This window comes from Zingiber officinale, chromosome 10B (genome assembly GCF_018446385.1).
Source record: "Zingiber officinale cultivar Zhangliang chromosome 10B, Zo_v1.1, whole genome shotgun sequence".
Lineage (NCBI taxonomy): Eukaryota > Viridiplantae > Streptophyta > Magnoliopsida > Zingiberales > Zingiberaceae > Zingiber > Zingiber officinale.
In genome coordinates, this window is record NC_056005.1 from 8,071,391 (window position 1) to 8,097,649 (window position 26,259).

A 26,259-nucleotide genomic window follows, 5' to 3' on the forward strand; every position below is an offset into this window, starting at 1 on the left:
AAGAGACTTGTCAGTAAGACATTTAACATGATTCAAGAATTATCTGAAAGCGAAGACAAAAAGAGGTATCTAATTGTAATGTGCAGTACTTTCATTTACCATTGCACCATTAATCATGTGCTAGCACATGATGTATTGTCACACTGAGGTTTGGGGTTCGAATCTCGATAAAGTCTAGGTAAATGCTTCTCTTATGTGTTAGTCACTATTCCAAAGGCTAGTAACCGTCCATGATTTACCTTCTCCGTGTTGGCCTTGGGACGGGTTGACGGGGGCGCTGGGGGCGAGCGTATTCGCCTTTTGCCACAATGTGTCTGTCGCAGGACTATAAGAAGTTTTGGGAGAATTTTGGCAAGCTTATCAAATTGGGATGTATTGAGGACTCTGGAAATCACGAGCGGTCAACACCTTTGCTACGCTTTTACTCTTCCAAGAGTGAGGAAGAATATTACTTGGCATCAGACAGTCTTTAAAGTGCCAAGACTGCCCCATATCTGGAGAAATTTATCGAGAAGGGATATCGAAGTAAGTGTTAATTTAAATATTGGATTGCTTCCTTCTTGAATCTTCAAGCACTCATGTTTGATCTACAGATATTGTATCTTGTGGAACCTATCGATGAAGTTGCCATACAGAATCTTCAGACATAGAAAGAAAAGAAATTTGTTGGCATTGGCAAAGATGATTATATCTATGTTTCATGGAGCAACTTATATTTCTTTATATTTGTAGATTATCAACTCCATCCACGCAGAGCTGATCGAGATATCCATTACAGGGGATGGGGATACAATCTACTGTGTGACTGGATGAAGCAGCAGCTCGGTGACAAGGTAGCAAAAGTCCAGGTTTCTAAGAGGCTTTGTTCCTCACCTTGTGTGCTTGTTTCTGGCAAGTTTGGCTGGTCAGCAAACATGGAAGGTATTGTCCTTATCTCACTTCAATTATCTTACAAATCTTAGTTTCATCAAAAGCAAATGTTTTCCTTTCCTACACTTTTGGAAGCACATACGCTTGGTGATACATAAAGCTTGGAATCCATGAGGGGGAGAAGAATCTTGGAAATCAATGCTGAACACCCTATTGTAAAAGATTTAAATGTAAGATTTTTGACAGTCTTGTAAACAATGTGAGTTCATGACTTTGTAGACTCCATGGTTACGTGTTTATTTGATTTGCAGGCTGCGTGCAAGAACAACCCAGGCAGCACGGAAGCAAAGACTAAAGAGAGCTGTGGATCTACTATATGACACCACTGATATTATGATTCATGATAATTGCCCATCATTTTAATTATGTTTTTTTTTAAATTTTCTAAGAGAGAATTAGAAAGGAAAAGCCGCAACAAAGAATTGTTTCACATCCAAAAAATTGATTTCCAATGGAAATAATATCAGGGTTTAATTTTTAAATCATTTAATTCAATGAAAAATCTTAAGTGGAAAGGATTGTAAAGTAATTTGATTTTAAGTGAAAATTAGACCGTAAGTCCTTCAGCAGTTGGGCTCTGATCACAGATTCACAGCGCATGATTCCGTAAATACCGACAATTTATGGACCAATAAGAAAATATCAGTCTCGAGTAAGAACACAGATGAGACTCATAGGGTTTAAGAAGGGGCAGGGTCTTTGGTGGGCGTGAAGGCGCCGCCTCTCTTGTTCCGCTGCGCCGCCTCATCAACTCTCGATTGGTCTCCTCTTTCGATCACTGATGTACACTCTCGTCCCCTAGCTCGCAGCACTCTGACCGCTGATCGATTTTCGTCGTAAAGCTTGGATTTTTCAGTGTGATGGCGCTGTCTGCATCGTTCCAATCCTAAGGTTCGTGCACCTTCTCCAGACCGCTATCATTTTGAGAGATCGCGGCTCCAGTTCGTCGTCGGGCAGCATAGGTATGTGGCGCAGCATTGCAAGAACGGGAGTCCGATCCTCTCGTAACCTCAGATTGCCTGGTGGTCGGTCGGATACGCACCCTTCCGTCTCGGGATTTCTAGGTTCCTCTCCAAATTCATTCCCACGCGAGGAAAGTAAGTTCTTGGATGCGCCGCTAGCTGCTAAGCTCTTGGGCGCCGGGTGCCGACGCGATGGAGAGTGTTTGCCGGATTTATGGCGTATGAATCCGTCAATTTTGGGGGCATCTGAGTTAATTTCGAATTCCAGGAGCTTCTCCAGCGTCGCAAAGACTGTCTCTTCTTCTGATGTGGACGAGGCGGAGGCTGCCTTTACTGATGCTGATGAAGATATCTCGATAAGTGGGGTGGTGCAGCCCTTGTTTCAGTTGAAGAATAATGACGTTAGCCGAGGCAAGGACAAGGAGGAAGGGGTTATATCTGAGATTAAGCTGAATCATCCGAAGGAGATAGAAGGAATCGATTCAGCCAAGTATGCAGCTCTACACCAGAGACAAATAAAGTTGGAGACTGACGCTTGGGAGGCAGCGGCAAAAGAGTACAAGGAACTCTTGATGGAAATGTGCAAGAAAAAGCTAGCCCCCAATTTGCCATACGTCAAGTCCTTGTTCTTGGACTGGTTTGAACCATTCAGGGATCAGATAGCTGCAGAGCAGGAAAGGTGTAAGGGTCAAACAAAGTTACCATATGCTCCGTTTTTCAATCTCCTTCCAGCAGATATGATGGCAATCATCACCATGCACAAGCTTATGAGTCTTCTAATGACGGGTCGTGGAGATGGGATTGTCCGTGTAGGTCCAGCTTCATGCAATGTTGGTGAGGCTATTGAGCAAGAGGTGCTAATATCTTCTTATGCTATGCTTTCATATTTTCATTTTTTTTTGTCCATGGACTATCTTCTGTGTTTATGGTTCTTATGTTAAAATAATTGCAGGAAATATTTATTTATGTGTTTTTGTCCATTGACTATCTACAGTATTTGTGGTTCTTATGCTAAATTAATCTTAGGAACTAGATAACCAACTTACAAAGTCCTAATTTGCTCATCTGTTAAGGTTGGGTAATACAAGCTTAATATGCTCCACTCGATATCAATGACAATTGTCTCAAATTGTGAATTTCTAGTGAAGTCTGTTGCATATTCCTTCTGGAAAATTTGAATCCTAACCTGTTCATTTGGTTTTAGAACATATTGAGCATCTTATTTAGTAAAACTAAAATTATTAGCAAATCTTAGTTAATATAAGAGCATGGACTATAGTATCACTGAGGAAGAGTACTCGGAATTGTTCTTCTTATTAAAGGCCTAGTCTTTTCTAAATAAAGGTCTGTCATCATTTTGAAGCAATCATAAGATCATATTGCCTATTTTAAAAATTTCTAAACCCAGTCTCTGATCCTACAAAGGTTGAACATTCAAATCTTTCCATTTTTGACACAGTAAATTTCTATTTTATTTTATGCAAATAAAATAATTGCATTTACTTATCAACTATTAACTAGGCTTGGAAGAACTGAGACTAAAAATTTAGCAAGTACCACAATCGGATTCCCCTATCACGGGGCATTGCTTTAATCAATTTGTGTGGGACAAGAAGCCAACTGACTCTGCATTTCATCTTGCGGATATGCTAGTTTTTGGTACTTAGGAGCTTCAACCAGTCAAAATTTGATCTGTGGTTTACAAGTTGTCATATAATCACTAGGAAGGGTCTCAACAAGAAATTCAAAGTGATCTTAAGAAGACTGCAGTTGATATCTTCTCTTTAACAAACTCAAATAAAATGTGCATCCATTCAAAAGCGCATAGGCCTTCAGGTTATTGTAGAATGAGAGACCTCTTTCCCTATCAGCTTAGCAGACTTGTACTTGAACGAAATTTATCAAGCCAAGTATATAAACCTTACAGTTTATTGCAGAATTAAATTGTACCTCATTTCCGATCAATTTGTCCATCAGTCTCATGCACATCCAATTGATTCTGTTGATGTTGTTATTACTTTTGACCACATAATTCATTATGACGTTCAGAAGCTAAAACCTTTGTCAGAATATTACAGGTTAATGGTCATTGATGTTGCTTCTAATTGGAAATTTACTGCTTCTTAATGGTTTGATATTGCAGTTATCAGATGGAATTTTTTGCCTTGTACTTCTCAGATCTCCTAATTTTTATTCTAGTTGATCATGGATGGTAATAAGTATTATAATATTCATTTAGTCATTTTGGTTAGCTTTATGTTTTCATTTGTTGTTGAATTGTATATTTGAGGTATGATATGGTAATGCTACTATAATAACTTCTAGTTTCCTTGGTTAAGACGGAATTGCTTGTGCTCATGAGCTGTACTGGCCTAATTTGTGCACACTTCTGCATGGATCAGGTTAGAATTCACAGTTTTTTAGAGAAGACAAAAAAGAAAGATAACAAGAAAAAGACAACTGAAGAAGAGGAGGGTGACACTGTGACAAAGGATCAACAGTTTTTGAGGAAGAAGGTAAAAACTTTGATAAAGAAACAGAAGCTTCGCCAAGTAGCGCAGATTGTTAAGGGCCAAGATGAGTCAAAGCCCTGGGGTCTGGATATGCATGCCAAGGTATAACTTCTTTCGTTTAGAAATTTCATATTGTATCAGCTGTATAATTTTAGCTTGCATGCATTTTTTTTGTTAGGTTGGGAGCCGTTTGATTGACCTATTATTGGAGACAGCTTATTTACACTCCCCTGCTAGCCAGTCAGCAGATGGTCTTGTAGATATTCGACCGGCATTCAGACATTGCCACAGAACTAGGACCGATGATCAACAGTAAAGCTCTTGATATTAGTTCTCCTTTTAAGATGGTGAAAGATCATTTGTTTTCCATAAACTGATTTTAGTTCTTTATCTACAGAAAGCCTGGCCGCCTTTTTGGGGTTATCGAATGTGATCCATTAGTTCGGCAAGGATTAGACAAGACGGTTAGTTTGATAATTTGTTCATCTCTTTCATTTGTGATATTTACTCTAAACAAATTCTGTTTAACAGGCAACACACATTGTTATGCGTTACATGCCTATGTTGGTGCCTCCAGTTGGTTGGACAGGGTAAGTGCTTATTGATGCCAATAATGCTTGACTGTTGATTTAATTAGTCATTTTTCCTCATCAATCTAATGATAAGATTTCTAAAAAGAAAGATTCTTATTAATGGATTCATTTTGGTGTTTTAGGTACAACAAAGGAGGACATTTTTTTCTACCATCTTATGTAATGAGAATACATGGGGCAAGACAACAAAGGGAGGCAATTAAAAGGGCTCCAAGAAAGCAGATGCAAACTATCTTTGAGGTTTTATATCGTGAAAACTTGTTAAACTTGTACATTGTTCATGCAATTATAAACTCAGAATATTTTCTTTATGGTGCCGACTGCGTTGGTAAAGACATTGTCTATTGATACTTAACCTTGGATCAAATCCCACATCATTGATTATCTTCTAATTTTTTTATTCACGTTATTGTTTCATTGGAACTCATTCTAATTCTTTTGTTTCCCTAATTATTGATATATGCATCTATAATTGTAAAATTTTGATTATATGATAATTTAGTCTGCATATTGAAATAGTTGGTCTTTTTCTTTTTATCCTGATGGTGGCCTTTTCCATTTTAAAGCGGTTTGTATTTTTCATTAAATTACCATGCATGGCTTCCACATATGGGAATGCATGATTGAAATATGCACGAGCTTCTATGATACTTGCATCGTTTTGCTAATGATTTGTATTGTTGCTAGCAAGAGCCTGCTTAGCAACATTTTTTTCGCTTATCTGCACAACGGCTTCCACCTACTCAGCAATTTGGGGATGGTTATTGTCTAGGATAAGGTATTCTGTGAATTAGCAGAGAACTAATCGTACATATTTCAGGCTCTGGACACGCTTGGTAGTACTAAATGGAGGGTAAACAAAGGGGTACTTAGTATTGTAGAAAGAATATGGTCCAATGGAGGATGTCTTGCTGGCTTGGTTGACCGTGAAGTTGTGAGTTTTTCTTGGCTCTTTATATTATCTTTGATACGTACGTTTTTTTTTTTTTTTTTTTTACAATGTAACTTGTTCAAGTCTCATTTTCAATATGTTCCAACTCCAGATCCCTCTTCCTGAGAAACCTGATACTGAAGATGAGACTGAACTTCGGGCGTGGAAGTTGAAAATGAGATTTGTTAAGAAGAAAATTAGCGAAAGACATTCTCAAAGCTGTGATGTGGAACTTAAACTCTCTGTAGGAAGATACCTTTTGTATTACTTCCATAAGTTCCTTTACCAACATTTATATCTAAAATATGAACTCATCCATTATTCTTGAAATCAGGTAGCTAGAAAGATGGTAGATGAGGAGGGATTCTATTATCCACACAACCTGGACTTCAGAGGGCGTGCTTATCCAATGCACCCCTACCTAAACCATCTTGGTTCTGATTTATGCCGAGGAATTTTAGAGTTTGCAGAGGGAAGGGCACTTGGAAAATCTGGCTTACGTTGGTTAAAAATTCATTTAGCAAATTTATATGGTGGTGGAGTGAATAAGTTGTCTTATGATGGTCGAATAGCATTTACAGAAAGTCACTTGGAGGATATATTTGACTCTGCGGATAGACCACTTGAGGGTGGGCGTTGGTGGTTAGATGCTGAAGACCCCTTCCAATGCCTGTCAGTTTGTATCAATCTCGCTGAGGCATTAAGAAGCTCTTCTCCAGAAACTACAATTTCACACATACCTGTACATCAGGTGCATGAGTATTCTAGTTTCATTTTCTCTGCTTAAATGATACAATAATTTGCCTTTGATTAGTCTCTGTTTCTAGTTGAAAATCATGACTTGTTTTATATCAGCTATTATGTTTCAATTATCCACATGAATTAGGATTCTATAATCATTGGGATCAAGAAACCTATGGGAACTTTAGGAATGTTGAAAGAGAATAAAATGAAAGAAAGTGAAAGGGAATAAAAGAGGAAAATAAATCATAAACAAAAAAAAAAAGAACAGAAAAGAAAAAGGAGGTGGGTTAGGGGTCACTTGAAGGATTTATAATAGTTATATGGATACCTAAAGTATGAAAAAAGTTGATGTTCTTGTCCCAACCGTTCTTGATAATCCTGATACCACTAGTAAAAGGTGAATTAATATAAACTTGTGAATGTCAGCTCCCTACATTATCTGATGGACAATTGCTTGGTGTCAAACAGACTTCACAATTGGTAGACCACTATATATTGAATTATTTTAACAGAACATGTTTTGTATGAAGTAAATGCAAAACAATGCTCCTGTTTTTTATAGAAATTGAAAGGAGATAGATTTAAATAGTTTGGCGAAACAACTAGATAGTAATTTTTTCTGAGTTCATAGAACAACAATATTTTAGAGTTTTATAATGTGTGTGTGTGTGTGTTTTTTTTTTTTTTTTCATTTATTCGACAGCTTTGTTATTCCCTCTTAACTGTGATATTGCTAATCCCGTGAATAGTCTTTTTTGGCTTTACTATTATTTTGTTACTAAAAGTGGTTATTCTGTGCAATCAAAAATAGTGCCTGAAACTTTCTATTTCCTTTTTCAGGATGGATCTTGTAATGGACTTCAACACTATGCAGCTTTAGGAAGAGATAAGGTAGATCCTCTCTTTTGTTATTGCAAATTGCATTCTTGTAAAGGGATTTTGTTATCAAAGCAATATTCATTTTGATGAAGTCGGAAGCAAAGTGCTAGAGTAGAATGTATCTTTCGAAAGTTTTAAAATATATTTTCTCTAAGATTTAACTGTTGATCTTACTAAGAAAGAACTTATTGAAATTGGAAGCCTTATTTTGGTGTTGACTAGTCTCATGAAGATGATGCATCACTCTCAATCGAGCATAACACTATTGTCCAGGGATATGTCAACAACAATGGAGGTATTCTGTGGTGATGGTAGCTGTTGGCTTCTTATCCCATCCCATCTCCTAGCGGAGGACATGATGGTCGTTGCTGCACTAGGGTCTTGACACTCAATGTTTTGGTGGAATTGGCTGCTACCATCTCTTGCTGAACTTTGTTTTTTGTTGTGTTCGAATTTGTAGCTGTTTTATTTGATTACTTTAAGTTCTTTTGGTCCTTGTGCAGTTCATATTTAGTAGGCTTTTTATTTGCATCTCTTATTTAGTCAGAATATTACACTAAATATTGTTATGCTTAATTTGAGGCCAACAGAGAGCATTGCTTCTATTAATAAAACAAATTATAACTAATATTGTGTACATGTTTTCACTTTTATTATACTATCTAATTTCTTTCTTTTTATATAATGTAACATTTTTTGAATTCTAATTAACTCAACTTCAAATTGAATTTAGTTTGGGGCTGCTGCGGTAAACCTAGTTGATGGAGACAAGCCTGCAGATGTTTACTCGGGCATAGCTGCTGGGTACGTTCTTGTGCTTCAATAATTTGTTTATTGTTCAATTACTTCAATAACTTGTTTAATTATGTTTGATTCATTTTTCTTGTCTTAATTTCCTAGATGCTTGGGTAATATTATGTTGGATTGATAAATTTTATTCTGGCATGCCAAGTATTTAGAGGCTATGCAATTCAACTTGAAATGTTTAGGGTCAGTTTACATGGATGAAAACTATGGGAGGGAGGAGGGAAAGTAACACAAAATATGTCCATAATGATGAAGTTCCATGTACTTTAATTAAATACAAATTTATTTAATTAAGTGAAAATTAATTAATTAATTATGCTATTTTTAATTTATTTCATTGGAACACATGATAATTATAATATGTGTACGTGGCACAACACTTTGATTAAATAAAAATTTATTGAATTTGGTTAAAAAATAATTTATTTTATTAATTTTAATTTAGTTCATTGGAACACATGATAATTACAATATGTGTGCATCCAATGAATTTGATAATATTTTAAAAAAAATCTATAAAATTCAGTTCGAAAGTATAAAAAAATTTCAACTTTGAATTTAATTTTATTAAGTATAAAAAATATTAAATCTAAATGTTTCAAATTTGATTGAGTTGAATCAATCTAACTTTATATATATTTTTAAGAAAAATTCATATTTAAATATATTTAATTATAAAATTCAGAATCTAATTGAAGCCTAAAATATAATATTTTACATACTAAAATTTGAAAAATCTTATATCTATTTATTTTTTACTCATCTAATAATTATAGTTAGAAACAAAATTAAATTAAAACCAAATGAGGGAATTTAAATTATTTCACTACATTCAAAAAAAAATATTTATGTTTATAAAAAAAATACAAAGTGATACTTAATACTCAATTTTCTTATCAAATAATATGAATAAATTTCAAACACAATTATATAAACACATAAAAATATATATTCATTTCAAATAAAATTACATGTTTAACAATCAAAGCCTTTTGCAAATTTTAAATTGTTATAATGCTACAAATTCAAAGCAAAACATAACCATATCCTAGTTTATTGAAAACCAAGGAATGTCTAATTTCCTCATTACTTATTCAATAGATTTATTTGAAATTATTATATGCAATTGTTATGAAACAAAAAAAGTATATAATTTACAATTGGCTAAAGTTAAAAAAACCTGGTGGTTACAAGCATTTTTAATTATTAAAGTGATTAAATTAATCAATAAATATAAACAAAATAGCAAACATATATTAATAATGTAATTAATTATTAAATAAACAACTTATTTCAATAAAAAAGTTAATTAAAGGATACAAATTTTACTGAGTAAAATTAATTTTGCTTTTATTAATAATTCAATTAAACAATATCGAATTCATATAGACGCGGTATGATAGAGTTGTTTTGATCGGAAAATGAAATTGATGCATGGTTTGAAATTTCAAACCTTGGTAGTAATACAATTACAATGAGTTTATTCATTCTAAAGGGGTTTTCAAGTACATTCTAAGAAAAAAAATACAGCTCGGTGCACAAAACTCCCGTCAATGCGGGTTCCGGTGAAAGGTCGAACCACAAGAGGTTGTCTTTGCGACTTGAACTTGTTACTACAAGGTCACATGGCAACAACTTTACCATTGCATCAAAGATTCCCTTTAGGTACATACTAAGAAACTTAAAACGAAAATATAGCAATCAACTAATTAGTAAGAGAAATTATTAATTAAAACATAGATAAAACAAACTATAAATCCTCAATGAGCAATGATAAATCTAAAAAAGGCTATAACACCAATGTATATTTTAGAGCAATCTAATGTCCTGACACCCTACATGCTCGCCTTGGGTAAATCTAGAAACAAGATAATACAAACATTAACTAGGGAAATAGCTACTTAGGTGAATGTTTACTAAGCTTGTATGGATTTTTAATATTGGTAGCAAATCAAGTAGGGATAAAATTGGTATAGCCACCCCAATTAGTTGGTACAAATATGATTTGATCATGAATGATGACGATGACAATGATAGAACATTGTTGATTAATATTGATTGATATATTTCATGGGTTTTTGATTAGATGATTGACATGGATATTTTTCTATGTGGAAATGGGGAAGTGTGAATTGGATGTTTATCAATATACTTTACTGGTTAGAGATTAGCCATTTTGTTACTATAAATATGTTTTTAATATTTTTTAATACCGAGCACATATGCACCTCTATCCTATATATTTGCTATGCCGTGGGTCAACACATACTGCATATAACCATATATGCATTCTGAAATCTTGGCAGGGACGTAAAGACCATGGTATGAAATGCTTTAAGCAAGTATTCAACCACTGTATTTTCTACTTGCCCACTTTTTATAAAGTGGTTTCCATTAGCTGGATAACATAGTCACACTCTCTCTTAAGGGGACACCTACACTGTGTTGGATGTGCAAATTCACCTATTTTCTCCTGTCCAGTGTGCACTGTACACAGAAAGGGCTGCCTGTTGCAGCAACATCTATGCAACTTTACAATTTAAGAATTTAATTGTTTTTTAGCTGAATTATTTAGTGAGATGTCTTACATATTCGAAGATTATTTTGATTTATCTCCTCTAACTTCTGTGCACCTCTTAGAGCTAATTAATTAAAAGTTTGCAATCTACTGCTTAAACTTTTTTGCATTTTCACTACCCTTTCAACTGAGAAAAATCTTCAAGGATATTGTCTAATTGAAATTGACATTGGTTAGCCTTTTGGAACGCTGAAATAAGTCATTATGAATATCATTTATATAATGCAGGGTCCAAAAAATCATGCAACGAGATGCACAGCAAGATCCTGCTGAAAACCCAAATGCTTTACTGGCCAGAGTATTAGTTGGTCAGGTTTGTACATTGCCTGGTCTACATTGTCCTAATACTTTGCTGTATCTAGTTTGAATTTGCAGCAAGAACACTTTTGATTGTTCACCTGTAGACTGTTGATTCTAACATGAATTATTGAATTGATTGTTCTTTTCTAATACTTTTTATGCCATGTATGGGAGTAGGTGGAAATAGAGGACTTGCTGTTCTTGTTAATCATGCATTAGATTTTGGTTGCTCCTTTGTAATTGTTTTTTCTTTTATTAAGGTTGATAGGAAGTTGGTGAAGCAGACTGTCATGACGTCTGTTTATGGTGTAACTTATATTGGAGCTCGAGACCAAATAAAAAGAAGATTAAAGGATCGTGGTGTTTTTGCTGATCAAAGAGAGCTATCTAGTGCTGCTAGTTATGCTGCCAAAGTAAGAAATAATCTTATTCTCACTTTACTCTTTTCATTATGTACTTTAGGTTTAGTTGAATGTTTTTTTGTTTATCTGAGTATCTTGATCATCTGTTTGTGTTTATCTGAGTATCTATGATCATCTGTACAGACGACATTGACTGCATTAGGGGAGATGTTTGAATCTGCACGTTGTATTATGGGCTGGCTTGGTGATTGTGCGAAGGTTTGTAATTAGTTAATTAGTCATCAATACTACAAAGCTTATCAGAACTAAAACTCAAGTATACAGGCTACTTTTAGCCAATTAAGGTTACTTTTAGCCGATAATGGCTGCTTTCTGGATAGAGATGTTGAAAATGCTGTTAAGTTAGGTATTTCTTCTACTATGAACTATGCTAAAACTACATTACATACTGTCTTAAACATGAATTACCTCAGAATATCGTGTTTTCTTGAACACAATTGTCTATTAACATAGTGCTTTAATTTTCCTTGATATATAATTAGGTATTAGCTTTTGATAACACTGATGATTATGCTTGTGTTTTCTTTCATAATTTTAGAGACCTAAGTGCTGGAAAAGGTAATAAACTGAGTTGTCTTGTTCTACAGATTATTGCTACAAAAAACCATGCAGTGAGGTGGACTAGTCCTCTTGGACTTCCTGTAGTTCAGCCATATCGTGCACTTGGAACACAACTTGTAAGTTATACTTGAAGCTATTGATGCAAGATTCCAGTCTTCGTTCTTCTTTATTGGGCATTAACTAATCTTTCCATATATATTAACAATGTCGTGCAGGTTAGAACATCTCTTCAGGTAGTGTCCTTACAAAAGGAAACCGACAAGGTCTGCTTCTATTTTCTTCACCATTTTTTTTTTTTTGCCTGTAGCTGAAGATATTAGCATGACCTCTTCTTTGATCCATGATCAAGATTTTAGATGCTCATCTTTTGAGCCTTCCTGTTCCTTATATAGGTCATGGTGAAACGACAAAGAACAGCATTTCCCCCAAACTTTGTTCACTCTCTTGATGGCTCTCACATGATGATGACTGCAGTTGCCTGTAAAAGAGCAGGATTAAGCTTTGCAGGTTTGTTCTTTTGTTATGGAAGACACCTTTACATAATTAAATACAGTTCTTTTCTACTGCATCCATGAAGTGGCTGATTATACATCCTTTTATTTCTGTTGCAGGAGTCCATGATTCATTCTGGACACATGCATGCAATGTCGACCAGATGAATACAATTCTTCGTGAAAAGTTTGTGGAACTCTATGAGCAGCCCATATTGGAAAATGTAATAACATTTTCCACACCTTTTTTTTGTCTAATGTCAGAATAGTTTAAATGTAGTTGTTTTATCCTTCCCCGTTTGAGGGCAGCCCCTGACATGCCATACGGTACTCTTTTGCAGCTAGTGGAAAGCTTTCAGCAAAACTTTCCGACCTTGGAATTCCCACCTTTGCCGGAGCGGGGAGATTTTGATCCGAGAGATGTTCTGAATTCTACTTATTTTTTCAACTAATGTGACTGTTCCCTCCCAGCTCTTCGCCTTGATGTTGGTTGTAAGACTCAAACATCTGCATCTTCGCTTGGCCATGCAAGGATATTGCTTCTTCATGCAGCAGTCTCCACAACTGAAGTTCAGGGAAAGTCGTTTCTGCATTGAGTATGTTTCGCCGAGGCCCAAATTCGATGAGATTTATTTATCGATTAAATAAATCAGTGCAGACGTCAGGGTAAAAGCAATAAAATGTTAATCAGGGACAGGATGAACTTCCTATATACGCACTGAACTAGCCTTGAGAATGAGCAGGTAAGTTCGAGCAGTGGAAACTATGACAATGCCTCACAATAAATGCCAAGACATTCGAGATCACAGAGATCTAGATAAGCTTTTTGAGAAGTTTCTTTTTGTAAAATTAGTTTGAATGAGATTTTGCTTGAGTTTTTTTTGTTGTTGTTGTTTTATTTATATGTTCTTTGATATCAAATATACCTAGAAAATTTGTAAGGAAAATGTAGCATATACTTTGAATTCTCTTCGGTTAATGCTATATTGCTCTTGTTTATTCCTTATCTTTATTGTTTTAGCGTGGTGGAAGAGATTGTTCTCAATGATAATACACATTGTTTATTTTATTTGAATCTGAAATGTATGGTTACTTGTTTTTTTTTTTTTTTTGGATGACAATTGATTATAGATAAATGAGTTAAATTGATATAATAACATTATTGGAGAAGATTTTATTTTGTTGCTCTTAATTCAGCAAAAAAACAAACCTGGAAGAAAAAAACATATTATTATATTAATGTCAAGCTTTGTGTACAAGCTCTCCGACGAGACACGTCACCTTGGTCCGGAGAGCTCCATGGCTTGGACTAGCAACGACGAGTCGTCGGAAAACCTCTCCGACGGCAATTCGAACTCGTCCTCGAACTTGCGTCCGCCACTGCCTCCGACGCCGCCCATGAGTCCTTGCCCGGACGCTGCCGCCTGCACCGTTTCCTTTTCCAGCATCCGTACCACCTCCGCCATCCTCGGCCGCTCCCCCGGCACGTGCCGCGTGCACAGCAGCGCCACGCGCACCATTTCCTCCGCCTCCGCCTCGTCGTACCCCTTCCTCTTCAGTTCCTCGTCCACCAGCACCTCCACCACCTTCTTCTCCTCCTCCCTGTGCGCCTCGCGCACCCACTCGATCATGGCCCCCTTCTGGCTCGCGGCCCTCGAAGACCCCGCGACGAGCTCGAGGAGGAGGATCCCGAAGCCGAAGACGTCCGTCTTCTCGGAGGACTGCCCGGTGGAGAGGTACTCCGGCGCGATGTGTCCGGCCGTGCCCCGCACCGCGGTGGTCACGTGGGAGTCGCCGTGGTCCAGCATCTTGGCGAGGCCGAAGTCTCCCACCACGGCCTCGCACTCGTCGTCCAGCAAGATGTTAGCCGCCTTGACGTCGCGGTGGATGATCTTGGGGTCGCACTGCTCGTGAAGGTACAGCAGCCCCCTGGCCGCCCCCACCGCGATCCTCTTCCTCCTCCGCCACTCCAACGACGGCCTCGCTGCACAAATTTATAACACAGTAACAATTCAAACCCAAATCGCTAAATCCACCGTCAACTCCACCAACCTCTGAGACGGGAAGCGACGCTGCCATTGGACATGAAGGGATAAACGAGGAGCCTCTCCGTCGCAGTCATGCAGTACCCCCACAGCCTCAGCAGGTTCCTGTGCACCGCCAAGCTTATCATTTCCACTTCGGTCTGGAACTGGACCTCCCCGCCGGCGGCGTTTCCGTCCCTGAGCCTCTTCACCGCCACCACCGTCCCGTCCCGCAGTTTCCCCTTGTAAACGTTTCCGAATCCGCCTCTTCCCAGTATGTTCTTGCTGCTGAAGTTGTCGGTTGCAATTTGCAGCTCCCTGAACTGGAACCTCCTCAGGTTTCCATGGCAGAGTTCCTCCTTGTGTTGCTCTGCAAAATCAAATGCCATCGACATTGCTGCTTTTAAAAACTGATCTGACATCCACATCACTGGTCTTAGGACTGCTCACCATTGACATCTAAGAACAGATTCTGGTTGTGCCTTTGCCTCCACCAGAGATAAAATCCCAGGACAAGGCTGATTGTAGCTACACATGCAAAGCTGGATGCAAATGCAAGAACTTTGCGAACTTTCGGCCTTCCTGAAGTCCGGACACCTTGACAAAGAGAACTTCAAATAAGTATTCAGAATCAAGATTTTGATCATCACTTCGCATACTTCATTTACCTTGAGTGTTATTTAAGTTGGAGGAGATCGGCACTGGTGGTGTGTCGAAACATCTCTGTTCTGAACCAGTTGGGCAAATTAAAGGATTGCCTACAATGCTGCGGAAAAAGAAAATAAATGAAGAAACCAATTATTGTTCCTTTGAAGTTTCATGGCATAGACTTACTTAACTGTCTTGGCAGGAAACTTGGGCATAGGGCCACTAAAGTTGTTGTAAGACAAGTCCCTGAATCATGGAAATAATACACAAGGAAAAAAAATTATTTCTTAGATAATTAAATAGCATGCAGATAAACTCACAAAAATATTAGAGCAGTGAGGTTTGCCAAAGGCACAGGAAATGCTCCACTGAAACTGTTATTATTTAGCCTCCTGTTGGCAAAGAACAGTTCTTAGTTTATGATTTATCCACCATGGAAATACTATTTTTTTTTATGAAAAAAAAGGTTACAGGTACTGAAGGCCCTTCAAGTTTCCTGCTGAATCAGGAATTTCACCCCAAAATTTGTTGTTGGAGAGATCGAGTTTATGGAGTTTGGAGAGCTTCCCAATCTCTTGTGGCACTAATCCTGATATGTTGTTATTCTGCAGGAGACTGAAAACATACGATGATGTTGTCAGAATGGATCAAAGTAACGTGTTGAGTTAAAGAATTTATAGAGTTCCTACACGAACTCAAGATTTGTAAGGTTCCCTATGCTTGGAGAAAGAGTTCCTGAGAGATTCTGGCTAGGAATTTCCCTGTAAAAAAATTGCCACTGAAAAGAATTACAATTCTCTTTTCCTTGCTCACTTTGACTGAGTGGGAGACTCACAGGCCAATCACTAAGGTTTGAGGTGAGCATGAGACCATGCTCCAGCTGCATGGATCAACAGAGTCTCTGTCCCAATTGCCAAGAACACCATGGGGATCCTTTAATAAAACTTTGATGTCCATCAAAGCTTGAACTGAACAACAACAACAAAAAATCATTTTTGTCTCCATTAAAAGTTTTTGTAGGAGGAAAGAAGTAGGCCATGGATTTTACCTTCAAAATTAACACCTTTAGGGGAGAGCAAAGCATTTGCAAAATCCGAAGAGCAGAGGAAGAAGGCCACCCACAAGAACACAGCACTTCCCTTGTTCTCCCCCATTGCACTGCCCAGCTTCCAATGGCTGCAAAGGCACAGCCTACGAGCAGTTTTAAGATCTGGAAGAGTGCTTAACGAAGTATTTAGGGAGAGTAGTGATCATTGGTGTCTCTCTTTTTCATCACTTGTTTTGACCGAGAATGGAGCTTATCATTCACTCGCTCTGCAAGTGTGCTTGGTAGAATGTTAGGATAAAGGTATAAGCAATTAGCACGAGTCCAAAAAGTCGGAGAGACGACGAATCGAATACCAGAAGAACCGGCCATTCTTGGCAACTTTCTTCAGACTGAAGAACTGAAAGCCACTTGACCAAAGCACGGTTAATGATGCTGGTTAAGGGGCAACAATGGCGAATGGGGTTCACAGGGTCCACGAATTGTTCTAAAGCACACTTTTTGCACTCGAAATCCTGGCTACGACTTTGAATTGATTCCAACTGAGGGACAAGCCATGCTTTGACGGGATAAAAACAGACACATTGAGATAATACTGGTGAGATCATGGCAGAAGGAGCAGCCATAGCTTTATATTGAGTTGTCGTGAGCAAGAATCTGGCTTTTGAACTTGTGGACCATTAATGGCTTCATTTCATGGTCCCAAAACGAAGCGAGAATTCTGAGGAAAGCTAAGTTCTTGCTGCTTGCAAAGCAGAAAGCAAACATGGTGTATGAACACAGTTGGTTCTAACAAAAAAACATATGAAAGAGGCAAAGATTTTTTATTTTAATCAAAGTCATTAACAAAAAGATAACTTTTTTTTTGGCTTTTTAAATGAGATCGCCTGCTAGAACAGGTGGAACAAGGGATGGATCAACATTCAAAAGTTTTCAAAAAGAGAACCATTGAATGTTCATATTACAGGACAAACTAAGTCAAGGAGAGTAATTTGATGGTTATTCTTCCATAGAAATTGCAGCATGAAGAGAGTTTCATACAACATCTCGTAGAATGGTTAAAAAATAAGTTTTACTTTTGTGTCACGTTGGAAGGAAAAGAAAAAAAAAAAAAAAAAAGGAATAAGTACAAGAAATGTCATGCAGGACATTTCACAGCCTTAACTTTTGATTGTTTTGCTTTGATTTCATTTGTAGGCCTGTAAACTTGCAGTGAATTCATCAGGAGGCACCCTGGCGCCTACTCCATGTGGCAGTGAAGGACACATAAATCATTTTAAACACCATGCCCTCACTGAATTCATGCACATGGAATGCTAGTTAGCACTATGAATAGAAGTGTTGATGAGTTGCATTTGGGTCAAACATAACCTCTGTGGAAAATATTGATAACACTCCAGATGGTCTAGTATCATTGACCTTTGGTTAGATAGATAAATTACGGAGGCTTCACCTATAACTGTAGCGCATGCCAGGAGTGAGATAACCTGTAAGGCTTCTGAACATGTTGGAAATCAACCCTGCACTTATCTATAGCAACACCACTATATGAACCATTTGTGCTAGCCCGTAGAGGCTTGGGTCAAACATAACATGAACCCATAAAGGACAATCCGAGCCCCAGGGTTGATGTGGTTGTAAAAGACAGAGTACATTTTCCAAATAATCAAGATTCAATTCCTACGCAAGACGCATTTACAATGAGTGAACTATTAATGAAGTTAGGATGTCACGTCAGGAGTCACTGTACTTCTTGGATTTACTTGGTCGGCTGAATGTGAGATCATATCGTCTATCATAAGATTAGTCAAATTGTAAGATAAAATTTTCATCAATAAAAAAAAGGATGTCTGATGTATAAAATTTTCATCGATATAAGATTTTGAAAGAGGATCAGACTATAGTAGATTTATTATAAACAGTTTTATCCTGTAATACAAAAGACTATTTTCGCGATTCAAATTCATGACCACTAAGTTATAAGAAAATAATTTTACCTATTGTGCATATTAGTATTTTTTAATTTTTTGACAATGTAAGTATCCAGATTATGTCAGACTAATCTTAAAATAAATTATCTTCTCGCACGAATTATCTACCAAGTAAATCTAGAATATAATTTATACACATTCAAAATTGTTCTCTAAAGTATTAGTTTTAGAATTTTAGTCATATTATTATTATTTTTGTTTTTGAGTGTTTTACTACGGTATCATACTCATAAAGTCATATTATACCTCAATCTAGATTAGATCAAACCTATTAGATCTATTATAGGATATTACAAAAGATTATTTTTTGACTCGAATTTATAGTTACACGATAATAATTTTAATTATTGTGCAAAATATTTTTATAAGATTTTTTAAATAAAAACTTAATATACTAAATTTTATAAAATAATATTTAAAATATAATTTGATAATATATGGATTTATTATAAAATAAATATGCATTTATCAAAATTTTTAAAAATATATATGTTTTTTTAATAAATTAAGTGTTTTCTGTGGGTCTGTGACCGGCCCCGACAACGACCAGTTTCAGCCCGGCCCATATTTCACGATTTGATTAGTGACCCGAGAAGAGGAGGCCCCGATATTCCTCGTCAAATCTGCTGCTTTCTTCCACCGCCTCCGTTTAGCCGGCTGCTACTCTGTCAGTCTTCGTTCCGCGGCGATGGGTTCGAGGGGAGGTGACAAGAAGCCGTCGGGGAGCAGGCCGACCATCCGAACCCTCGCGGATCTGAATCAGAGTTCCGGCCACGGTTCCGATAGCGACTCTGACGCGCCTCAGGAGTACTACACGGGCGGAGAGAAGAGGTTGATCTCCTTTTCTCTTGCGATGTTCGGTTCCTCTAATTGATTTCCGTTTCTTGACCGTGAAGATAAGGCTGGTGATTCCAACGCTGGTGATTCCTGTGGGTGTAATCTCACAAATAGAAGCTAGGTCTGTTTGAATTATGAAAAAGTTTTGGGAGATACAGAAACATAGTTTCTGTGGCATTGTTGAGGTCGAGATTGCATCCGGGGTCGATCCTTATCTTTAATCTCTTGTTTTCTCCTATGCGCCATCTGTAGTCTCTTACCGTCAAACGTACTTTACGAGTAAAATTCTTTATAATTCCTGTCTAATAAGGAATATTGGGCTCCAAATTTGTTTGAATTGGTTTTTATTTTCTGGACATAACCTTCTTACTGAAAGAATCTCCTTGTAATGGTGTCAACTGTCGAATTGAAAATATTTCCTATAGAAAATTTGATTTTTGAGGTGTTGGTGAATGTAAATTAAATTTATTTGTCATTTGAGAACTTGATTTACTTTAGGAATGTGGTGCTTATATTCAGGGATGAGTTGCATAAGCTATCATCAATATCTTTCTACATAAAATTTCTGAGCTTTGAGATTGCTTGATCTCTATCCTAATTGGCAAGTTTACTTGCCAAAAATTTTGTGCTTTCTCAAAGTTTCTGGTATACTGGTAGTGCAATTAATATAGTGACTTGCAATATGTGAATTTGTTTTGTCTTCATGAGAATGTGTATTAATGGCAGGCAATATGTTTAGAAGGATAGTATCACATTTTATAATATATGTAGTATAGTTATACATTCATCAGTATGATTGGGAAATTCTGTTTGATGTTCAAACAATGGTTGTGGAAACATGAAAATTAGGATGAGTCAGCTGGGACAAATTTGGTTTTGAACGAACTATAACATAGATTTAGTTTAAGAAAAACAAAATCCTAGAACTATTGACTAGTGGGCCACTGAGAGAACTTTGTGGTATGAAAGTGTCCCTGTAGTTGAGACCATATAGTTGTTGTTGGGGCCTATTGTTGATTGCTGCTGTTTTTTCACTTTGTATTTAGTTGGTTAAAGTGATGAGTATAACTTCCACGTCTAGTGGTTACATAGTAATATTGGCCACAGTAAAGGTTAATTTTGATTTTAATGAGTTTGCATTGTAGGAAATTGAATATATCCATCGTGAAATAATTTGCAGTGATGAGTATACATCTAGACTTCCACAAAGCTCATTTATATGCTAGTGTGAAAATAATTTATTACAGGATGAATGTGCGGCATTCAATATGAAATAAAGTTCCTTTGAGCTGGATGCAAGTTTTATGCTGTCTTGTTTCACCTACATGACTGTGTATTGTAATATTCTTATGTTAATCGAGGTTGATCTTAAGCTGAATTCTCTTAAAATGAGATGCTCCAAGTCAAGCAAGGCATTTTGACACGACCTAAGGTTTTTTTTTGTAAGTATAGGTAGAAAGTTGAACATGTTGGATTGTGATATATGATGGTCATTGGCCATGGCATCAGATCATTTAAAATAGTAAGATAACTGATACTAGGAGGGTTGAAACTTGAATGATAAGGCAAATATGTGTTTATAGGATGTAGGTTCTATGCTTATGGTTTGACTCCAACTGTGAGTTTTTTTATCAATTCTTAATGCAACTTACGGGAATCATATTTATTAGTATATATAATTTATTGCATTTATTTGCCATTCTGGTGAGTCAAAAATAGCAGTGCTTTTTTAAACACGATTTTTTAGTCATTTAGATTTTTTTTTCATTCATCTTTGTACTTATACTTGCATGTAAGCAATCTACACCCATAAAAGGACATCTATGGAGATCACGAATTCTCAAAAATTTAAGTCCTGTCTTTACTAATTAAGGATATTGTCTCTATGCATGAGCTTCTGATCATTTATTAGAGCATCCTTAGTTGCTACAAATTCACTGATTATTTGCAAAGGAATATGGATTTCAGTCTGATAGATAATTAGCAGTTATATCTATATATTCTTTCTGCAGTTAATCTAATATGCTACTTGTGAGTAAAATTGCAAAGTGAAAAGTGCAAAAGGCTTTTCAAACTGTTCTGCTAACTACATATTCAAATCAGGGCTACATTTGGAATATTGTCATGATTTCCTTCTTCTGGAAGTGTGTATTTTTGAAATTAGAGTGAGTTTGGAAATACCAGCGATATCTATTTTTATCTTTTCAAACGACACAAAACTCATAAAGATTTGTTGAAACAACATTTTATAGTGCATTCTTAACGGGTTGAAATGATTTCATGCTAAAATTTTGCTCTTAACAGCTAATGATTATTTCCTCACCCTCTTTCCATAACTTTGATTCATGCATCCATGAATCTTTTAGTAATTTGCCCTAGGGAAAAACTCCTCCCACCCCCTAGCCACTTGGCGGTCGGCTATAAGCTGACCCTGTGATTTACCTCCTTTCACATAACTTGGGGATGAACTGTGAGGGGGCACTTGGGGTGAGCGTAATCACCTTTTTGCTACAATGAATCTTTTAGTAATTAATCAACTATCTTCCTTCATTTTGTATTAAAGATGCTTTGAATGAGTACTGGGAAGTTCTTATGGGGTTGCTACATGGTAACTTTAGAATACCAAATACAATGAAAATGCTATGTAAGCCTTAGAATACCAATTTCTATTACATTGATTTCAGTCTGTTGTGGTGGAATACATTACCTGATCGCATGTGCCATATTGCTTTCTTCATAACCAAAGTGTGTTTTAACTTTAGCAAAGTTATTTGATTAATGAATATATGAAATAGGCAGTCATTTGCTCCTCAGTTTAAATAACAGTTAATTTAGAAAGACAATTATAATTTATACAACTGACATGAATACGTTGAAATGAATATGTGGGTTACTAGATCATATTAAATAAAAATATATATACCTAAGCAATTAAGCTAAGTCCTGATAAGTGATACATGGGAGAAAATAGGTTTAAATAATGTGAACTCACTCCTTGAGTTAATTATTCCTGAAGACGTGAACTGAGAAAGGTATAAGGAAGACCAAAGAAATTTTTCTTACATAATTAAACGTGTCTCAAGTTAAGCCCAGTTTGTTGGGATACCCAGAGTATTGTCATAGTCATAGTTTCCTGTTGAGGTATGTATGGTAATAACCCAGTTGTTTTTTTTTGGGTCAGAAATAACCCAGTTAATTTTGCAGTGGAATGCTGGTCCAAGATCCATCAAAAGATGGTAACAGTGTGGATGCAATATTTGAGCAAGCTAGGCAGATGGGAGCCATGCAAGGACCAGTTGAGCCTAATCAATCTTCAAGCTCAAGAAGTTTTACAGGAACTGGCAGACTACTATCAGGTGAAACAGTGCATACTACTCCTCAACAGCCTGAGAACATAGTTCACAATATCTACTTTTGGACCAATGGGTTCACAGTCAACGATGGCCCATTGAGGGCGTTTGATGATCCCCAAAATGCATCCTTTCTACAGGTAATGCTAATATTATTATCATCATTCATTTCCTCTTGAAAATATGTATTTAAACCAGCCTCATGCCATCTAGTTTCAAAGATCATGAACGTTTTACCCATTCTGGGGCATTAAACCCAGAATAGCTATCTTCCATCCAATCTCAAAATATATATATATATGGCATGTAGCAAGGTGATTTACTAGAAAATTTTCACAGCCCTTTAACTGTAAGCCATCTCATCCTTGTACATCCACTATGTGTTTTAAACAGCTTGTGAAATGCTTGATTTAACTTGGCTGGAATTTTATCTACATCAATTCACGTTGTGGTACCATTCCCCTTGTGAGTTGATTGCCTCTTCATTGAACATTCTGTTTCTTTCCTTCTATTTGACCTCTGTCCAGCCCTGTGCTCAAGGCATTCTATTTAGCCATTTTTCCTGGCAATGTCTGCTCCTCCAAGATTACATCTGCCCCTGTAATCCACATTTGACAGTTGTTTATATTGTCTAAAGCCCATCTAAACTTTGCAATACTCATTTTTGTAAACAAATGTTGTTCAACATCTTCACCAGCATCACACAAACAACAGTTCAGATCCAGACAAAGTACCTCTTCAACAAATTTTAGCAATCTTACTGGTATTACTATAACTACTATTACACTCTCATTATTATTTTTTCAGTACATTTGGATTTTCTGCACTGTTTTGTATGCTCTCGCCATCTTTAACTTATAATTGGAGTATCCAAGGAGACATTTTCTTAGCAAATCTATACTAGTCTGATTATGTTCCTCGTCTTTTCTTGCCTGTCACCTGCCAGAGTATTTTGAAGTCTGAATGCCCAATGGAGCTAGCCCCAGCAGACAGGAGGTCTGTAGTAAATGTCAATCTCATCAGGAGGGCAGAAAATTATTCTGTACGTAAACATAAATTTCCGAGATTGCCCTTTTTGCCGCTTGAATCCTGGTTTCTCTCACCATTTCTCCTTGGCAGGAACCTGTGAGACCCCTTAATCCATTTCAGGGTGCAGGCAGGACACTAGGAACTGGGTCATCCAGCAGCTCTCCAAGTGAAGTTGTCAACGCCAACCCAACATCCAGTAATAGTCCCTCCCCAACCATCCCCCTGGCCGTTGACAGTTCTAAACCGTCTACTACCATCCAGTTGAGGTTGGCAGATGGAACTCGAATTGTTGCACGCTTTAACACCCACCACACCATAGGTGACATACGGTCTTATATCGAGGCATCTAGGCCTGGAGCATCAAATTTGTATCAGCTACAGACGGTCGGTTTTCCAGCTAAGCTGCTAGATGATTTATCCAAGACCATTGAGGAAGCAGGCCTTGCTAATTCAGTTATCATCCAGAAGCAATAACTTTGATGCCGTGTGGTTTCGTTACCTTCAAACTCAGTAAACAATGGTTATTTACGTTGATGATTATCCTTGCAACTGTAAGATGCTTATATAAATCTTTAGACCCAAAGATGTTACCTGATCGCTGCTATGAATCCATGGAACAAATTGGGTGTTCATCGTGCTAAGAATTTCTCAATGGTTAATTTGCTAAATTCATCTTTTCCAAGTCTGAGCGTGCATGTATGTTGCATTTGTTCAGGTAGAACCACAGATCAGGCTCTCGTCATTTCTTCCATTTAATATAGGAAGAGGATTTCACTATTGCATTTAAATCATCTTTTTTATAATTTCTAGTAGATTTCTGTCTCCTTATTGAGTACTGCTATTAATTCTCTGTTTATTTGTTACGGCCTACTTTAAATTCCTTCTATTTATGGTTGATTAATGCTGGAAAATATAGTTGCAACCAGTACAAAATTTTAATGCCAGCCACGTGTTTGCTAATCTCCCTTTTTTTTTTTTTTTTTCTTTTGTGGAAGGGTTAATCTCTTTACTTGAGCAATATTTGGCACTTGTTCAAGCTGATTGAATCCTCGGCATGAGTTTGGGGCCATAATTAACGAAAACAGCTCAACGAAGATGAAGAACTAGGTGTAAGAATTTGAGTCTAGTGAAGTCGACTTTTTCGTAGGAAAATATTACCAAAATAGCTTTAGGGGAGACACTTCAATGAATGAAGGTGATTTCACTCCTCCGAGCACATCTTATCATCCGTCCCATAGAGAGATTAAGGAAAGTAAAGTACGTACCAAGCAGCCTTAGATAGGAGGACATTTAATCTTCTTTTACAGGAATCAATTCTTGTCTAATGAAATAATTCTGTTACCGAGTACTAAGTCAGTTACAAGCTGGAGGAGACATTTCAAGCGATGAGATGAGACACTTTTAAAAAGTAATAAGTGGAGTATTTGTACGACTATATATCACTTCACATCATACATTGTATATCACTTCACATCATAGATTGCGGGAGAGCACAAATCTAAAAAAACTCTTCCATGTAAATAAAGTTTCGGAAAATTATCAAATCAAGTATCTTATATCCATTTTGCCCCTCTACATTTATCAGAATATATTGTTATAGTATAGCAATTGATTCAAGATACTCTTCATTAGTACAGTAAAGTCTCAAATGATTGTTACATTATAGTAATCGATTTAAAAATTTTATTTATGTTCAAAAAATTATTGCTCTCAATATATTGTGTCAAATTGATGTTTGAGGAAATAGATACATGCAGAAGAACTAAACGAACATATAGAACTTAGTTTTATATCATTTTGAACTCTCTACGTTTATTAACTGGTTTCAGCTAAAATCAGCTAATGGACAAAGATATCTCAGAATGATATAGAATCAGTTCTTATGTATTCATCTAGTTCTCCTGAATATATCAATACCTTCAAATATTAATTTAACACAATATATTGAGAGAAGTAATTTTATGAACATGAATCAAATTTTTTTTTAATATATTCATGTTAAAAAAAATTATTATTCTCAATATGACATATGAAAATGATATTTAAGGGTATGGATATAATCAAGAAAACTAGATGAACATATATGACCTGAGCTCTCTAAGTTCATCAGCCAGTTTTGGTCAAAATTGGTTGATGGACCAAAAGAACTCGGAATGACATACAACTAGATCCTATGTGTTCATCTAGTTCTCCTAATCATATCAATACCCTTAAATATCAATTTGACACACTATATTAATAGTAGTGATTTGTGTAACACGAATCAGATTCTTCAAATACATTCGTGTTAAAAAAAATTATTGCTCATAATATGGTGTATGAAAATGAGGTTTGTGAGTGTAGATATAATTAGGAGAACTAAACGAATACATAGGACATGGTTCATATCATCCTGAGCTCTCTAAGTCCATCAGTTGATTTTAACCAATTTTGACAAAAATTGGCTAATAAACTTAGAGAGATAGGAATGACATGGAACCAACTAATATATGTTCATCCAATTCTCTTAATTTTATCCATGCTCTCAAATATTAATTTGACATACTATATTGAGAGAAATAATTTTTTAAACACAAATCAGATTTTTTGAACACATTCGTGTTAAAAAAATTATTGTTCTCAAT

General features: G+C 36.4%; 3 protein-coding genes across 4 annotated transcripts; 2 read left to right on the top strand and 1 right to left on the bottom strand.

Annotated features, from left to right (window-relative positions):
* Positions 1-1,596: 1,596 nt before the first annotated feature.
* LOC122028766 (DNA-directed RNA polymerase 1B, mitochondrial-like) lies at positions 1,597-13,717 on the top strand. Its single transcript, XM_042587641.1, has 19 exons — positions 1,597-2,746; positions 4,295-4,507; positions 4,584-4,717; positions 4,803-4,869; positions 4,937-4,995; positions 5,121-5,238; positions 5,819-5,932; positions 6,042-6,173; positions 6,264-6,680; positions 7,514-7,564; positions 8,286-8,356; positions 11,166-11,250; positions 11,498-11,650; positions 11,783-11,857; positions 12,247-12,336; positions 12,436-12,483; positions 12,613-12,727; positions 12,832-12,935; positions 13,053-13,717. The coding sequence occupies exons 1-19, from the start codon at positions 1,895-1,897 to the stop codon at positions 13,161-13,163; spliced, it is 3,009 nt and encodes a 1,002-aa protein (XP_042443575.1). The 5' UTR covers positions 1,597-1,894; the 3' UTR covers positions 13,164-13,717.
* Positions 13,718-13,836: 119 nt separating this feature from the next.
* On the bottom strand, positions 13,837-17,025 carry LOC122029404 (protein NSP-INTERACTING KINASE 1-like). Of its 2 annotated transcripts, none has more exons than XM_042588371.1 (10): positions 16,432-17,025; positions 16,219-16,351; positions 16,079-16,144; positions 15,855-15,998; positions 15,704-15,775; positions 15,570-15,629; positions 15,404-15,501; positions 15,186-15,332; positions 14,764-15,105; positions 13,837-14,695 (listed from the first exon to the last, which is right to left on the bottom strand). In XM_042588371.1, the coding sequence occupies exons 1-10, from the start codon at positions 16,535-16,537 to the stop codon at positions 13,989-13,991; spliced, it is 1,875 nt and encodes a 624-aa protein (XP_042444305.1). In that variant the 5' UTR covers positions 16,538-17,025; the 3' UTR covers positions 13,837-13,988. The 2 variants fall into 2 exon arrangements, with proteins under 2 accessions (XP_042444305.1, XP_042444304.1); XM_042588370.1 differs by having other exon boundaries at positions 16,073-16,144; positions 16,432-17,023.
* Positions 17,026-19,020: 1,995 nt separating this feature from the next.
* LOC122029405 (plant UBX domain-containing protein 4-like) lies at positions 19,021-24,267 on the top strand. Its single transcript, XM_042588372.1, has 4 exons — positions 19,021-19,250; positions 22,461-22,746; positions 23,553-23,648; positions 23,726-24,267. Exons 1-4 carry the CDS (start codon positions 19,108-19,110, stop codon positions 24,107-24,109), a joined length of 909 nt encoding a protein of 302 aa, XP_042444306.1. The 5' UTR covers positions 19,021-19,107; the 3' UTR covers positions 24,110-24,267.
* Positions 24,268-26,259: the final 1,992 nt, after the last annotated feature.

Excerpts from the sequence above, each read along its gene's own strand:
- LOC122028766 (XM_042587641.1), top strand. The coding sequence starts at position 1,895 with ATGTGGCGCAGCATTGCAAGAACGGGAGTCCGATCCTCTCGTAACCTC. Across the intron at positions 4,870-4,936 it reads GGCAAGGATTAGACAAGACG|GCAACACACATTGTTATGCG; the intron begins GTTAGTTTGATA and ends TCTGTTTAACAG. Across the intron at positions 12,484-12,612 it reads TACAAAAGGAAACCGACAAG|GTCATGGTGAAACGACAAAG; the intron begins GTCTGCTTCTAT and ends TTCCTTATATAG.
- LOC122029404 (XM_042588370.1), bottom strand. The coding sequence starts at position 16,537 with ATGGGGGAGAACAAGGGAAGTGCTGTGTTCTTGTGGGTGGCCTTCTTC. Across the intron at positions 16,352-16,431 it reads TAAAGGTGTTAATTTTGAAG|TTCAAGCTTTGATGGACATC; the intron begins GTAAAATCCATG and ends GTTGTTGTTCAG. Across the intron at positions 15,333-15,403 it reads CAACTTAAATAACACTCAAG|GTGTCCGGACTTCAGGAAGG; the intron begins GTAAATGAAGTA and ends CTCTTTGTCAAG.
- LOC122029405 (XM_042588372.1), top strand. The coding sequence starts at position 19,108 with ATGGGTTCGAGGGGAGGTGACAAGAAGCCGTCGGGGAGCAGGCCGACC. Across the intron at positions 19,251-22,460 it reads TACACGGGCGGAGAGAAGAG|TGGAATGCTGGTCCAAGATC; the intron begins GTTGATCTCCTT and ends TTAATTTTGCAG. Across the intron at positions 23,649-23,725 it reads GGAGGGCAGAAAATTATTCT|GAACCTGTGAGACCCCTTAA; the intron begins GTACGTAAACAT and ends TCTCCTTGGCAG.